Source organism: Convolutriloba macropyga, chromosome 15 (assembly GCF_964194025.1).
Source record: "Convolutriloba macropyga chromosome 15, txConMacr16.3, whole genome shotgun sequence".
In the NCBI taxonomy this organism is placed as follows: Eukaryota; Metazoa; Xenacoelomorpha; order Acoela; family Convolutidae; genus Convolutriloba; species Convolutriloba macropyga.
Genome location: NC_134482.1, coordinates 112,087 through 129,216, shown reverse-complemented (window position 1 = coordinate 129,216; position 17,130 = coordinate 112,087). Strand labels below are relative to the sequence as shown.

The following is a 17,130-nucleotide window of genomic DNA, read 5'->3' as shown; positions in this document are numbered from 1 at the left end:
GCAGAATAGTTTATGATGTTATCACTATTGTGCATTTTTAGTAGAGGAAAAGAGATGAGTTTGTCTAAATGTGCACTGACTACTGCCTGGGGTTGGTCAAATTTACGTTCCAGTGTCTGCAGTGCGTCCTTATATATTACACCGCAGTATGCGGACTCAGCGATGGCGGTTTTAGCTTTTCCAGTTACAAGAGTTTTTAAGTACGTTATCTTGACATCATCAGTCAAGGACTGTGCGTCTATGGCGCTTTTAAATTGTCCGAACCATTCGCGCCACTGCAGTGGATCACCATTGTACTGTGACAACTTCCACTCGGGCATTGGATCGTTCTTCCTACAAGTAATTGCCTCCGCCAACTGCTTTATCAAATCCGCAGAGTCTAAAAAAAGGAGCCGAAGGTGTCGGATGCTGCGGGCCACCCCAACACAACGGGTTGGGAACGGTAGCTCCATACGTTGGCGGAATGATCGGAGTGACAAAGGTGGGGGCGATACCTGTGGAAGAACTAAATGGATTCGCTTGCATGAAGTTTAATGTTACGTAATTTTGAGCGCCTCTTGCTGCTTGTACCTGAGAGGAGCGGTGCAATGTAGTTATATGAGGGTTGATTAACGGGGCCGGTTGTACGGTGTAAAATTTTGCAGATGTTCGTACAAGTGGTACTGCATTCGATGGGACTGCAGCCGGAAAACGCCCGACATTTGGATCTGGAGGAGCAGGCGGTGCGTGGTTTATAGGGACAAATTTTTGGGGCTGAAAACTCTTTTGTGGGGATGGTGGATGAATTAATTGAGGTACAAAAACGTTTGCAGAGGGAATGAATGGTGCAGGCGGGGAATGGGGTAACAGATTGACATTATTCGCCACGGGGTAAGTGGCTTGTAGTGGGAGTGCTTGTGGCGGCGAAGGAGGAAAGCGGAATGCTGGTGGGATTAAAGGGAAATGCGGTGGTACGGGGTTTAAAACGGGGGATGGCGGGGCTGGTACATTAATATGTGCTTGTGGTGGATTAGGTGCTAGCGGAGCATTAGCAAGTGCATTTAAAGTTGGTGAATGCGGAGTGCTGGCTAAACTCAACTGTTCCGGCATGCTCGACCTGCGAGGGAGTTGATGATCTAATTGTAAATCATCGAAGTGCATTGTTGCTTGAGACAGTTGTCGGGCTGTGTTTGGGGCTTTTGGTTTACCAAAGTTTTTTGGTGGTGATGGACGCGTATAATGAGGCTGTCGCTGCTCCTGTATGATGTTGTTTGCAACATGAGCATCATTGGTTACATTGGTTCTACTACTTGGTTCTCGCGGCTCATGGACAGGGAGGTTGATGTTGGCCTCAACTTGACCATGTGTATTGAGATTAAAGTGTGAGTTTGGAAGTTGAGCTGAAGAAGGTCATTGAACAATTGCTTGGTTTGATTGGGCGATTGAACCAGAAAAACGCAAACTCGGTTCGTTTGCAACATCAGCCATATGTTCCCGGCCGGTGACGAATTAACGCAATCTTGAACAATTTTCTTGTTCTTGACCGAACTTCTTTCCGTAAAGAGCCCACTCATTTTGCCTACACCAGACCCGTCTGCTGATGATTTTGTCATCAACTCAATATTCTCAGGAGCTGCAGCAGCTACTTCCTTGCGATGATGCTCCTCAAGCTGCTCAATTTCCAATTCCCGCAATTTCGTTTGTTTTTCAATTTCAAGTCTATGTCTAGAGATGCGAAGCTTTGCCTCATGTTGTTTCTCAAGTTCCTCCCTTTTGAGTCTTGATAGTTTTAAGTCTCGTTGACGCAAACTTGAACTTTTTGAGGAAGTTATATGTGAACCTGATCTTGAAGGGTGAGAGGTACACAACTCTGCTGTCTCATTGTCATGGAACGGATTGATGTAGATATACCCTCGAGCAGCAGCAATTAACTCATCAGTTTTCTTTGTTACAGTCTCTAACCATTTTTCAAGGTTCTTACAGGCAGCATCTGGGTCTTCAGTCTTTTGTGCCAGATCAAAGAGCTCTTCTTTTTTGTCAACTACTCTAATAAAAGCATCCTTGCACTTCACAATCAAACGTTCGGTCTCAACTTTCCTGTCTTGCTTATCAACTGCATTTTTAATTTCACCATAGTTGTTGTTAAGTTCCACCTCTAATTTTACCTTCGCACTATGAAGCTTGTTGAATCTGACCTGCGAGATTGTCATGGTTTTATCAAAACAGGAACCACAAGTTTACTTTAGGACTATTATAAAGTACACAGACATGCAACAGCACAACACAAATGGGTTATGCCAAACCCTAGTGTGACGGTTTGCCTAGCGAACCGCCAAAGAGCAAAGATATTTGTCGAGTACATTAGTACCCGGCGAAAGAAAGAAAGAACGGTGAGCGCAGAAAGCGCGACACGGGGTAGAACGGGAGACCGGACGGACGGGAAAAGACGCCTAACGAGTAACGCACGACGCAAAAGGAAAGCGGACGGACGAACGGGAGCGTCGGGCAAACAGCGCGCGACAAAGCGCGAAAATGTCACGGGCGGGTGGAAACGTCGGATGGACGGCGCGCGACGAAACGGGAAAACGATACGGACGAGAAAGAAACGTTGAGCGGGTAGCGCGCGACGGGACGGAAAACCGGGATAGCACGGGAGGGAGACGGTGAACCACACGCGAGGAGGGAGGAACATCAATGCTAGCAGACCACAGCAACAAACTCAACCAAACAAACTAGCCGTAGCTCCTGAATAAACTTAAGTCACACCCTAGAAAAAGGAAGAGAAGCTACTGCCAGGTAAACTAGCACAAAACATTATGGGACTTTATCTACGGTATGAAAACATCAAAACATTAGAATAATTTACGGCAACGAAGTAGTATAACCAAAGGTCGAACAGGTCAAGAAATTTACTTGCCGTAACTCCAGAGCAGACTTAAGTCACACTCTCGCAAACAACCATACCCAGACAACAAAAGTGCATACTACCAAAGTTAATAAAGCTACAACAAGTTGCTAGTAAACAAGTGTTGTGAAAGTCACGAAACAAACCAGCCGTAACTCCAGAATGAACTTAAGTCACACGCTAGCGAGGAACGAGACTAAACAACCAACCAGCATACTAGCAGAAAGTAAATTTACTACCTCAAAAACTCAACATACTGATACAAGATATAAATTAGAAAGAAACACGGCAACACGGAAACAAAAAGGACGGAAACGGAAAAATGAAACCAGATAACCTGCAGAAAACGGACGGTAGTGAATAACTCAAAGAATGGGGAGAGCAAAACCTTTAGTAAAGCGCTATCGGAGATAACGAACCACAAACTAACCCGTAACTCGTGAGTTAACTAAGTCACATCGCTAGTCAGTGGGTAGACTCCCACAACAACGCAAGACTAAGTGACATTAAGGTTATGAAAGGCTTGAGTGAGTTCCCCCACCTCGAACGCATGACGGGTGCGGAGCGTTTTACGGCGGCGCTTTGAAAGTTTTTTCGTTCGGGAGCGTGTTATTAAGGACCGGAGGTTGCTCTCATGTGCTAAGAAAGTCGTGAGTATTTTCAACTCAAGCGCAGGCTTCTGATGTAATGCTCTGTACTCTTTAATTAAACTAGGGTCTTTCTGTTTACGTCTAGAAACAATGTCTTCCACTAAATGGATGGTAACTAGAGTACTACGCTTGAGCGGATCGTAAAGATCAGGAGTTCCCTCTCTGGGGCAATACTGTATAGCTTCTATGCGCTCCTGATACTTTTCAAGCACTGCAATGAGCTGCGAAGGTTTTAAAAGCTTATTGTTGCTACCGCTATGACGGGTCAATGAAATGTTCACCACATCATGCCATATAACTAACCTCTTTTTATCACGAAAGTGACTCAATTGAAATTGCGCAGCTTCTCGGACTTTCAAAGCCTTATTTTTAAAACTCAGACCCGGTAATGCGTAAATTCCTTTTTTAAAATGGTCTCGTAACTCTTGAGGCAACGTTTTTATGGCGTGATGCAGTGATCTGGCAGCTAATATAAAAACCATATAATGTTTTTTACAACATAACTGATTTGAGTTTTGCTCAAACTCTGAACCTTGATGTTAAATGCACGATTTTCACGAGTTACCAAGAAAGAGCTCTTATTTGTAAAAAAAATCAGGAACCAGATTTTTTAGTGAAGTTTGAGAAACTTGACCAAAGTGTACTTTTTTTTAATTGGCAATTTTATGCAATTATTGTATCCCGGATTAATAACCTTTTTCTTTAAATTTGTAAGAAATTTTCTCAAAACTGGTCAATTTTTCCAATTTTTTTTTGCTTCGCTTTTATGTCAAGAACAGCAAAAAAAACACCGCAATTTGATTATCACTGGATTGTGACCAAAATCGTATTTTTTCAAAAAAAAATTCTAAGGGTTGGTTTTTTGGTGACCGAGCAATTTCGAAAAAATTTGTTATATAGGATAGGAAATGGGATTTGGGGCCTAGATTTGCCGGTCTCGAATATAAATATAGAGCATCAAGATTTCAAGTAACAAAGTTTTAGTTTGGATAGTTCTTACAGTTTTTTGTTGATTTATGCGTGACTGAGGAGCCAATCACATTGTATTCGTGGCCCAGTCCCCGTTCGCCTGTCAAGTTTTTTACTTCTCAAGCGTAGAGCTGTGCATCTGTTGCAGGTTGGTTGTTGAACTAGTTCGGATTCCCGAAGTTGTAGAGCTGCTATTACTATTGTTCAGGCCACCTCCGAAGTTATGATTCACGACAAGGAGTGAGGGTCCCACTCCGTTCGGGCCTCCATTCATATGCAGATAATTGTCGTTCGAATCCAATGCTAATGATGGTCTGTGATGATGTTTATGATGATTGCTTGTTCTCCCACCGTGTAATTTACTTTGACTACCCAATTGATGTGAATTAAAATACTGTGAATGACTTGTCTGAAGAGGAGGGAAGTTGATCGATGGGCTCAGCAGGTCGTTGATTGCGGATTCTGCATTGGTATTGGTTCCTAATGATTCTGAGCCCTGATTGGATAATCCAGTTGGAGGGATTTGATTGATAGCGGAGGAGTAAACTGAATTTAAGACCAGCGATACATAAGATCGCGACAGCCAAGACGGTCTTTTTTTAAGTTTATCATAACAATTAGGCTAAATATTGGTTTTCGTAGATTGAGAACGGCACCAACATAAAGCTTTTGAATAATGACTTTCGAAGTTTCATTTCATAATTGTATAAAGCAACGTTTTAGCAAGGAAGACAACTGTATTCAACAACGTATTAGAGGCAAAAAAATCGTTTACTTGAGGGCAAATCTAGCTTGATCTTTTTTTAGCAGGTCTTAGTCTAGGTCACCAATTTCAGCTAATCCGTTCAAAAAACCGAATTGGTTCGGTTAAGTGATAAGATTTGAGCCATTTTGGAAGTTATTTTTAGTGGGAAATCGGCCTTGGTATTTCTCAGAAATAATACGTAGATTGGTTGTGGACCTATATGATCACTTTGATATCTAGTATCGAATACATGTATTCTATAAATACTTTTGAATGTTCTATGATTTATATATGGTTTTATATTATGTGGTAGCCCATTATAATCTTTAAAGCTAACCATCTTTTTAAAAGCCTTATTATAATTTTTAGTGCCATAAATAATATTCATTCTATCCTCGGTATAAAACTCACTACCAATCTTACAATAACATTCTTTAACATTCATTAAATCAAATGTACTTGCATCATGAGTTTGTTCATTAACATTAATTTTTTTCAAAACCAACTATTATATATTGCGGTCTTTCCATACCACTTTTCATACCTCGATCAAATAAGAAGTTAGTAGCCTTGGGTACATTCTCATAAAAAGTCTTTCTTTTATAATAGCTAAAGTCTACATTATTCTTTTTAATTAAACCCTTTTGCACAATTATTCTATTTTCATTACTAGGATCAAACTAGGCACACACCATGATATATCTCGAATATCTGTATTACCATCATTAGTCACCCGGCCAGGATCGGCATCAACTCTTAAAAGAGCTCTATCATTATTATTTCTTTTTAAAATTAGTTTAAATCCTAAGCCATATATAATCTTTTCTAAATCATTTACAAAAACCAATTAGAGCACTCATCTTAATCATCATATAAATATGACCTCGTTCTTCAACAATATGGTCACCTTTAAGTTGACTATCTCTATTACCTTGATTTCTAACAAAACCACTCTCATATTCATCATCAGTACTAGTTAATAACTTATATATCAATAGATTAGGATGACAATGATCTATATAATCAATCGTCCTACCACCACTAGTTTCAAGTTTAACTGAACGAAACAATGCCATCATACCATAATTAACTAATATAATATTAGCATTTTTGGCCAATACGCCACCAGCATTATCTAATACAACAAACTCTATCTCTTGATATGAATCGTGTACATTTAAATAATTCTCTTCTCTATTCAGTATGATATTAATTTTAGTGTTAACCGTATTCATTGTTGCTAGATTATTAGGTTTATTTTTTATAATCTTACTTTTGTGTATATCATTATAATAACCATAAGTTGAATCCAAATTAAAGTTCATTTTTATTAGATAAAAATTGATAGACAATTAATCTTATGGGAACTACAAAAGATACATGAAGCCTCAAATAAAACTAAAGAAGAACACACACTTAAATTTATAATGACAAAGCCAACAGAAAAGTTTAACTTTAGTGAACCTATACTTAATACATCAAAATTAGGTTTAATTACATTATCAGTTTATAATTCGCGGTTTAATGTGAATAGTGGGAACAATCAATTCTTATATGTTGAAACATCGGTGGAACTGCTTCACGGATGAGCGAAGCCCAATAGTGATAACAAAACAATTACAACAGGTGCATATGAATTAACTGAAATAGCAAAATTAATAAAAAAAACTAGAGATAATGTTATAATAGAACCTGATAAAAATGTAAAATGGAAATAAAACAAGGTGCAATTAACTTTGATGTAGAAAACTCAATAGCCTTATCATTAGCCTTTAAAAAAAGTATATGAACAAATAAATATGCATCTCAAAAGATTATTTATATAATGGATTTTAGTACTATTAACATTCACTGTAATGTTATATCTGGTGTTAAAGATAATGGTAATAGCACAGACATAGTATATACTTTTACTCTAACAGAACCCCCAGAATTTCTAATAAAAATTATACCAACTAATATCTTGCTTCAAAATGTAACTAAAGCTAGAATAGAATATATAGAGTTTCATATTAAAGTTGAGCGTGGAGGACCAATTGATTTCAATGGTGATGTGTTGAGTTTTACTTTACATCTGATTTAGAATTATACTTAGTCACAGTCATTGTTATCTGCGAAGCAGTGCCTGATAGTCATAACCATGGACTTAGACTTAGTCACAGACATAGACTGAGTCATGGCCATAGTCATCTGCGAAGGAGATCCTGATAACCATAGAGTTAGACCTACACTTACACTTTACTTAGACTTGTCTGCGAAGCAGGTTCCCCAATACTCATACTTTTACTTATACTTAATTATAAACTCTCCGATCCCAATTAGTTCTTAGTGTACCAATAATATTTTTATTTTTAGTTATATCAATGACAATGTAATTATAAGGCTCTTTCCATACCTTATTACATATATTAGCAAAATCATTATAACTAAGTTCAACATAGTTATACTAAATACAATTAAGTTCTATTGTAAATAGATTTCGGATAAGATAAATCATATTGCAATTATTATGTCTACCCCTACAAAAGTATTCAATAGTAACTGGTTCTTTGGCTCTAACATCATCGAATATCATCAGTTTCTTTAGGTCTTTAGGTAGTTTATTAGGAGAGGGTAAATCTTTTATATTTTTAATGAACTCAATATCAGCTTCATCATTAATTCTCTCTACACCTTCATATTGATCACCAGTAGGACCCATAAAGTATAGCCTATCAAAGTTTATTCTAGCCAGAATTAATTTTTTAATAGGAATGTCTTACCGCATTCACTAGGACCAGATATTAAAGTCCTCTGGGACAGAGATATTGTTGTTAGATTTACCCTTTTGATTTTTTTCACCAAATAGATATATAAAATTATCATTATTGGCAAAGCTACTTTGTAGATCAATAACAAAATCATTATCATTATCATTTTTATTATCATTATTATCATTATCATTATCATTATCATTATTATTATTATCATTATTATCATTATCATTATCATTATCATTATCATTATCATTATTAATATTATTATCATTATTATCATTATGACTATCATTATTATTATTATCATTATTATCATTATTTTTGTCATTATTATTATCATTATTATTATCATTATCATTATTATTATTATCATTATCCTTATCATTATTATCATTATCATTATCATTATTAGCAAAGCTACTTCGTAGATCTTTACTACAACCTAAACAAAAACACTCATTATAAATTGATTAATAATTGATTAATTATGTTAACTGATTACTAATAAATTGATTAACTGGATATTTACATTGATTAAGTGGAATATTCAAAGCATTGTTAATTCTAAATCCTCTATCAATAAGGTCGGTCATACATAAACAATAAGCCCCACAATAAGATTCATCATTTAGTTGTATTCTCTCATTAGAGCCTAGATCATCACATTCTTCTTAAAATAATGGTGGGGTCTCAACACCAAAACTATCAAAGTAATACACAGGACAAGCTTCTCTTCTCATAACTAAAACCCAATGTGTACCATCAGTTGGATATAGATTGATAAAAATGTTAACGTTAGATTCACTTGTGTTATCTTGAGTTTGATCTCTCATTACAATTTCAATTGGTGTTAGACTTATATCTTTTTCCATATCTTCTATTCTGATAATACTCATAGCATTATTATCAAAATTAATTTTTTTGTTGAATTCCTCAAAGTTAGGATTAGCATTTCTATATAAAAATTATTATTGTTTAATTATGGGTTTAGTTATAGGTCTGAATCTAATTCTAATTAAAAGTCTAATTATAAGTCTAATTATAAGTCTTATTTTAAGTCTAATTATAAGTCTAATTATAAGTCTATTTATCTAAGTTTTCATTTATAAAAAAATGAAGACAGGTAGCGCAGTTATAATTTTTATTTTATTTATTGTAATTTGTTATATAATATATGATTCAATACCAAGTAAATATACAAAACTTTAAAAAAGCTTTGGTGGATTTACGAAAAAAAGTTTAGTTAGATTTGAACATGAAAAGTCACAATTACATACTATTGTTTATGATGGAACTGGTACAGGCAAAACATACTTTATTAGACAAAACTTAAAGTTATTCTTAGATCCGCAAAGTAGTTACACTGATCCACAAAGCGGTTACACTGATCCACAAAGTGGTTACACCAATCAAGCTACAAATATAATCATAATATGTGAGGAAGATAAAGATTGGATAGATCCTGAGACTGGTGAGTTTTATATTGGATATAGTACATGCGATATAATTATGATCACATCAAAAAATAAGTCTAAATTCAAAGATAGTGTAATTGTTCTTGATTATATGGGTGATAACTTAAAAAGGGATATAGCTTATTATTTCACAGAAGGAAGACATTATAATATTCAAATAATTGTAATGTGTCATAAACCAGCTCAAATAATTAATACAGCAGGAACGGGATGTGATACTATTTATTTAACAACTTTTAATGGAGCAGATCTATTTAAAAAATTTAATGAAATATATAAATGTGAACATAACTTCAAAAAAATAATTTGTGAGTTAAATAGTAACTATTATAATTGTACAGACGGAATGTCAGATGAACTTCGTTATGGTATAATTAAATATATTAGGAAAGAGAATACTTTTATTATTATCGATAAGAATAGAACTATGATATATGACTCGAGAGTTGGTTTCCTTGATTTAAAAGCTCTTAGTTTAAAAGATAAATTAGAAAGTGAAGACAAAAAATAAACTTTTAGCATATATGAAACCACTCATGATAATTGCTACAGATAGAAATACTTTTAATCATGATAGTTATCAGTTCTACTTTAATAAACTTCTTACATAAAAAGATATTAAAATATAGAATGATGTTTTAATAAAAGAAACAATAAAAGCAAATAGTTTTAGGTTATCGTCAACTATTTTAGGCATTATAGGTACATGTTTTATGATATATAATTATATGAGTCCTGATACAACAGTAACAACTGCAGCACACGTAGCATCACATGCGAGCTATATGTTAAACAAAACAAGTGCATTAGTGAACTTTGCTTGTGGGATGGAGTCCAATGACGAGGATCGAGATAAAGAACTGGATCTGGGACTGAATCGGGGACAGGGGCATGAATGGGAAGAATAAAAAGATGAAGAGACTGGAATTTTAAATAAAAAGGGGCGAAATAAATTAAACAGACTATATGTAAATAATGAAGAATTTAGAGATGAAGTTCTAAATTTTGTTAGAAATAAAAAGGAATTAGACCTTGAAGTGATTTTATATAGAAGATATAAAACTAATAAACTCAATACAACGGGGAAAAATATTTAGCAGAGTGTGTTGTGTCTAAAGATAATACTAAAGATGTAATTGAAATCTTGGGTAAATATGTTGAGTATGATTGAAATTAGACCAATTATAAATGGCTATAAAAAAATGGAGTGTAAACATAAATGTGGACTCCCTTTTAATTTCGCTTTTCATTATTCAATATATCATGAAGATAAAATTAGTAAATGTGCATGTGGTGACAAAACATTAAGTGGTATTTGTACGAAAACTCATAGTTCCTTTAAAAATGAATCTAGTATTAACGCTAGCTCTAGTATTAACTCTAGCTCTAGTATTAACCCTAGTTCTAGTATTAACTCTAACTCTAACTCTAGCTCAAGCTCTAAATCTAACTCTAGCTCTAACACCAAAGTCTTAACTAGAAGTTGTACTAAATGTAATTCTATAAAACCACTAACTGACTTTGATGAGAGTAAGTATACTTGTAGAAATTGTACTTCAGCTAAAGTTAGTTGTCTATTTTGTCCTTCTGTTGTGAGATATGATGGGATACGAGCTCATGTAAAGAAACAACATCCAGATGTAGAATAAACTAGAGGATTTAGTAGAAATTTAACTGAAATAAGTGATAATACACAAACTGGGGAAAGTTGTTCTTGTAAATATTATAATTTTGTATCATTTCTTATTAATAATGGAATAAATATAGAAAAAGTAAAAGAGGACGTAACTTTATTGAAGAGCATGGATAATTTAAAATAAATTATAGAAAATTTATTAAAAAAAGGAAATCACTCTTTAAGAAGGAAAAAGAGCGATTTTTGTATTATGGCATCACTCCGATAGGAGCGATTTCGCACTTAAAGAGTGATTCACAAAAATGAGTGAAACGGCTTCGCAGAATTTAGAAAAATTTTAAAGTTTATAAAAGAGTTAAGCTGGTTTTTTGTTCAAGTTATCCACAAAGTGGTTACGTCATTTTTCGCAAGTTGGTTTTACGTGCTTGTTACACGGTCTCACTAGTTTTATACTAGTATCTGGGATACGTTCACTGGAGTCAGTGAGGATGGCGAAGAATGACCGAAGGTCTATGGAACCCAAACTATCCGCCTGATAATGGATATTTACCTGCTTAACTCTGTGCTAGTGGATTGCACTAAGTGAGACAAGAAATGATAGATTTTGAGTGAATATGTATCGGCGAATTTGCATACGAGCTTATTATTATTTTCTAGAATTAAGTCATTTCATAATTTTATGTTAGACTTAGAGTGAATATGTAGTAGTGGATAGAACAAGGAAACCAACAAGCAGTAAAATTTGGCCCGATTCGACGAGCGCGATTAGCGTTAGGAGAAAGGGTCAACTTTTACTGGTGGTTGGTTTCCTATGTTTTATCCACTACTTCTGATCAGACCAACCCACACGTAAGTGAACTGTGATCAGACCAACACAGACGGAAGTGACCTCTGATCAGACCAACCCAGACGGAAGGAAACTTCTGATGAGACCAACCCAGACGGAAGTGACCTCTGATGGGACCAACCCAGACGGAAGCGACCTCTGATCAGACCAACCCAGACGGACGGAAACTTCTGATGAGACCAACCCAGACGGAAGTGACCTCTGATCAGACCAACACAGACGGAAGTGACCTCTGATCAGACCAACCCAGACGGAAGTGACCTCTGATCAGACCAACCCAGACGGAAGTGACCTCTGATCAGACCAACCCAGACGGAAGTGACCTCTGATCAGACCAACCCAGACGGAAGTGACCTCTGATCAGACCAACCCAGGCGGAAGTGACCTCTGATCAGACCAACTCAGACGGAGGGAAACCTCTGATGAGACCAACCCAGACGGAAGTTACCTCTGATCAGACCAACCCAGACGGAAGTGACCTCTGATCAGATCAACCCAGACGGAAGTGACCTCTGATCAGACCAACCCAGACGGAAGTGACCTCTGATCAGACCAACCCCGACGGTACTGACCTCTGATCAGAACAACCCAGACGGAAATGACCTCTGATCAGACCAACCCAGACGGAAGTTACCTGTGATCACACCCAAATCAGACTTTTGTGCTCTCGAACTAATTCCCAAACCCTGTAGTTTTGGTCTAGAATCTTGTGCGTTCAATTTGAGCCTGATCAGAGATTCCGTCTGGCACTTCGAGCTGGGTAACCCTCATACTCTGACCCTCTTTAGACAATAGATCGAAAATAAAATCATTCAGGTTGAAGATTGGTTAGTCTGGTGCAACAAAAACATCCTATGAAATGTTCGGTTGTGATAGATTCCTATCAAGTCAGGCATGAAATGACCAAATGCGTTTTTAAAACTTTATAAGAAATAATATTTATCAGAAACATTATGAATATTAAAAATCATAACATACTTGATCTTTTATCTGTTGAGAAGCTGAATTGTCAATATGAATGCAATAAAAATTGCTCGTTCTATAAATTGACATAAATAACTGTTCAATCTGTTCAAAATTGTGATAAACTATCAAACTGAAGGCAATTGGGAAATTCTTCTCTTCATCAGTTAGTGAGCTCGATTCATAAAAATGCTGTCGTTTCTCGAAGTAGGTCTCACATGAGGGAAAATTTCCTTCTTTATCGGTCACGTTCTCCAAAACGTGATTTTGGACACTGATGGCTGACCTTATCTTAACGTTAGATGACGATCCGTTCCACAACTGATCACACGTCGGATATATTTTTTCCAGATCGTTTTTGGTGGCGTAATTCAGATCCGGTCTCAATTTTACTTCGTATCTTTCAATTCCAATTTCCGCATCCATATATTTGAGGTAAAACAGTATTAATGATAGAAGAAACAAAATGAATAAATAAGTGACCTGCTTGATATCTGCCTTAGCCCGCGGACGCTCAATTTTTCTGTCCATGACTTTCAAACTGCACGTTTATACTCATAAAGCAGGAAGAAATTAAGGCCAAAATATTTTGTGCGCGGAACTGTCTTTCAGTACATTTTTTTATTTTTCCATTTTTTGAAGGAAACTTGAAGCAAAATTAGCAGACAAAACCGTTATGTTAATTCTTACTTCTACATGAAGTCAATTGATCAGTCTTTAGTTATTATATATTATTTCAGTCAGAAACTTGGAAACGATTAATTGATGAAGACTTGGTGAATTGACATTAAATTTGAAAATCAAAAGTAAATTTTAGTTTAAGAGATTTTTTTATGATTGATTCTGCAATTTGTTTGATTACAAAGATATGTAATTGCGGGCTATCGTGACTTTCACTCGTAAAAAGAAAAATAAAAAAATTGCAATTTTATACCTTTATATTCAGTTGCACAAATTGAATTGTTTTCCCAGTGAAACGAAACTTGACACACCTTCCCATGTGATGCAAGATCTTGTTAACCCTCGCAAAACTTGAGACATCTAGCCAAGATCTTGATAGACAAACATTTCTTCGAACACCTTGATAAGATCTTGACAAGATCTTATCAAGATAAGTCAAGAAATTTTCTTGGCGTAACTTGATAAGATCTTGATAACTCTTGACACATAGAGAGTTTGTTTGTAAGCAACCTGGTGTTAAATGGTGGGATCGGGAATCAAGACAAAAATGGGACATAACCAGACAATCCAAACAAAAACTTAACCATGGCTCGAAGTACTGAGAATTAGCGCGATTCAACCCGTTTTTGACGCAACCCTGTAACGATATGCAACTATCGACAATACTACGATTTGACGTAACGCAAATTTTACCCAAAAAAGCGATTAGGAACAGACAGAAAAAACATAGTCTTAGGCGCAAATCTTGCATAGTCCCGAAAACTTGAACAATAAAATGAGATCTGCGCAGTTCAAAAACACTTTTGCGATTGTCAAAAATGTGATATGTGACTCAAAAACGACTGAATCTTATTTGTGAAAGGTTTTCACGGTGGCGGTCGTGTACAAGGTGCGTACTATGTACATACCGAGCTAGCATTAGCTTAAAATTTATATTCAATTGGAAAAAAGTGACTCATTTGTTGTTTAATAAACTAACGGGAGCAGTTTTTTCCGACATTCTTGATAATTTTTGATAATTTTTGATAATTCTTGCTAATTGTTGATAGTTTTTTCTTAATCTTATGATTTCCTGCTACATCTTGTTGCTGTTGATATTTTAATACTTGATATAACTTGCCATTACATGGTTAGTCTTTCTTGGAAATCTTACCAGGATCTTGTTTCTTGACAGCCATGCAAAGAACTTGCAAGTTCGTAAATATCTGGATGTTTTCTTGTTAAGTACCATGCCGAGATCGTGGCAAGATTTACTAAATTTAGGATTGTTTCTTACCAATTTTCAGTTGACTGGGTTTATTCTTCGATCAATTATTGGTGTTCAAGATACCGCTGTAATAAAAAAAATTGACTTTACTTTTCAAAAAGAATAATTTTTTATCAAGAATTTCAAGTATTTTCGCTTGGTCAAGTATAACTATTGTTTTTTTTCAGTACCTTTTTTAAGATAAAAAGATCATTTGGTTTTATTCATGCATAGCTGTATACAGAAATAAGGCCTCTGTCTGGCTACAAAATCCAAAAGGATCAAGTTCCCACTTTTATTTAGAAAATATGTTTCCCTGGTCGAGGCGGCTTGGTTAACTTGTATGAGTTTGCAAGATCTTTGTCAGAGGCTGGTTGACTTCTAAGACCTTGCAAGTCGAATTATTAACTTGTACGAACTTGCAAGTCGAAAGGCTAACTTGTAAGAACCTGAAAGTCGAACCACTAACTGGTACGTTTCTTGCAATTTTGTTGCAGTCAAGTTTATCTGGAATTGGCTATTTGAACTTAGGTTCCTATCATTTACCACATAAAAAACACGTGGGATTTAGTAGTTCAATTTGTTTGACATAATACAGCGTGATCTAAGTTGATAATGCGGATAATTTTTAATTTTGCAATTCAAGTGGTCTTTTTGCATTGCCGTTAATACCATTTCGATTCTGAAGTAAATTTCACCTTCATATGTCAGCGTTTTTCTCAAAGTAAAAAATACCCTTCATTCTTTTATATTGCTTCGTTTTTCGGTCGATGCGCAAAACCTGTGCACAATTATATTTTGCGGCGGTTTTTTGTTTCTCCTAACATTAAAAGCAAAATCGCTATCCAGAAAGAACATTTGTTCTAAGAAATTATGTGTTTGAAAACATGTTTCAAGTAAAATGTTTAATTTTTAACAAACTTGTAAGTCGGATTGTTAACTTTCAAGTGCGCTGGAAGTCGAATTGTTAACTTGTAAGAGGGACTTTTAGGTCGTATAATTAATTGTTAAGAACTTGCAGATTTTTGAAAGAAAAACTTGCGACGCGATGCATCACCTTGTAAGAACTTGCAATAACCTTGCAAGTTTTAACAACATAACCATTCGAACTCGACTCGGGTTACATATTAAAAAAAGCATTTTTAGTACTTATAAAAAAGGATTAATAGTGTAGGATATGGCGACAAAAAAAAGCATTACACAAATTGTTTGCTAAATACATTGTCTTTATCCTTTTTCGCTTAATTCAACAAGCTAACGCCATATGAATTAAAACTACGCGCTGGCCCATAACGTTGAAAATTTAAGTTCATAGAAACTTCGTGCAACAGATATTTCAGAAATTATGGTAAATTTCAGTTATCAGATCAATGCTTCCTCCAAGTTTCAAAATTGGAAAAAAATTTGAAAAATGCTAACAAGGTCTGAACGATCAGATAAAATTTCAACAATCGCACACAAAGCCAAGTTCCTTCGCAGATTTGTTTTTCAAGAAATCAAAAAAATTGCTCCAACACAACTAGTAATAAGGTGAGCAAATTCACTCAATATTTCGATGCCAGTAGATGCTTGTAATGCTGCAACTAAAATCTTTATTTATTATGAAATCTGTTTGTTTTGCAACAGCTTTGCACACTATCACCAAAAAATTTGGAGCAACACGTTGAAAATGTTTCATTGATTTGACCATTTTAATTAAATGCGTTTTGGTTGATGTGATGTAACAGTTTCAATATTATGCAACATCGAGCAACACGTGTTAGAAGCCAACAGTGATGATGCAAAATGAGCGTTTCTTACTGTAGATTGGGAGAAAAAGTAGCTGATATAAAAATAAAAATGGATTTCAAATTAAAAAATGGACATGAAATGGAAAATGTTAGTACATGAACTTAAAAACGGATATGAAATTAAAAAAGATATTTCCTAATAATATTCTCATATTCTCATATTCTCATATAATATTCTCATATCCTAACTAATATTCTCATAATTGGATTGTCAATTCAAGACGTGAATTTCACTGGAGAAATACTGATCAACACCTGAAATTCGTTGCGGGCATCCTTTGGGATCAATTTCAGAGTATAATATTAAGCAACAATTTACTCAGTATAAATATAATTATCAAATATTCGCCATCAAAGATCTCGCGTAAGGCGAGGGTAACCTCAGAAAAGGCCCCACTTCATTATATTTTCTTTCAAAAAACGATTCCTTTCTAAACGATTCCCCTTTTCATTTGGCGTAAGGAAAGAGAGCGGGTTCTTTTATATAA

At 35.3% G+C, this 17,130-nt stretch overlaps 1 protein-coding gene across 3 annotated transcripts in view; it reads right to left on the bottom strand.

Annotated features, from left to right (window-relative positions):
• The window catches only part of LOC142354023 (beta-1,3-galactosyl-O-glycosyl-glycoprotein beta-1,6-N-acetylglucosaminyltransferase 4-like), a 64,464-nt gene extending 48,007 nt beyond the window's left edge, over positions 1 to 16,457 (bottom strand). Inside the window, exons 1-2 of one of the 3 annotated variants that reach the window (XM_075406285.1) lie at positions 16,312 to 16,457; positions 12,941 to 13,479 (exon numbers count right to left, since the gene is read on the bottom strand). In XM_075406285.1, the coding sequence (XP_075262400.1) occupies positions 12,941 to 13,456 (516 nt within the window). In that variant the 5' untranslated portion in view covers positions 13,457 to 13,479; positions 16,312 to 16,457. The remainder of the gene's footprint in view (positions 1 to 12,940; positions 13,480 to 16,311) is intronic. The other 2 variants (XM_075406286.1, XM_075406287.1) reach the window with 2 other exon arrangements.
• Positions 16,458 to 17,130: the final 673 nt, after the last annotated feature.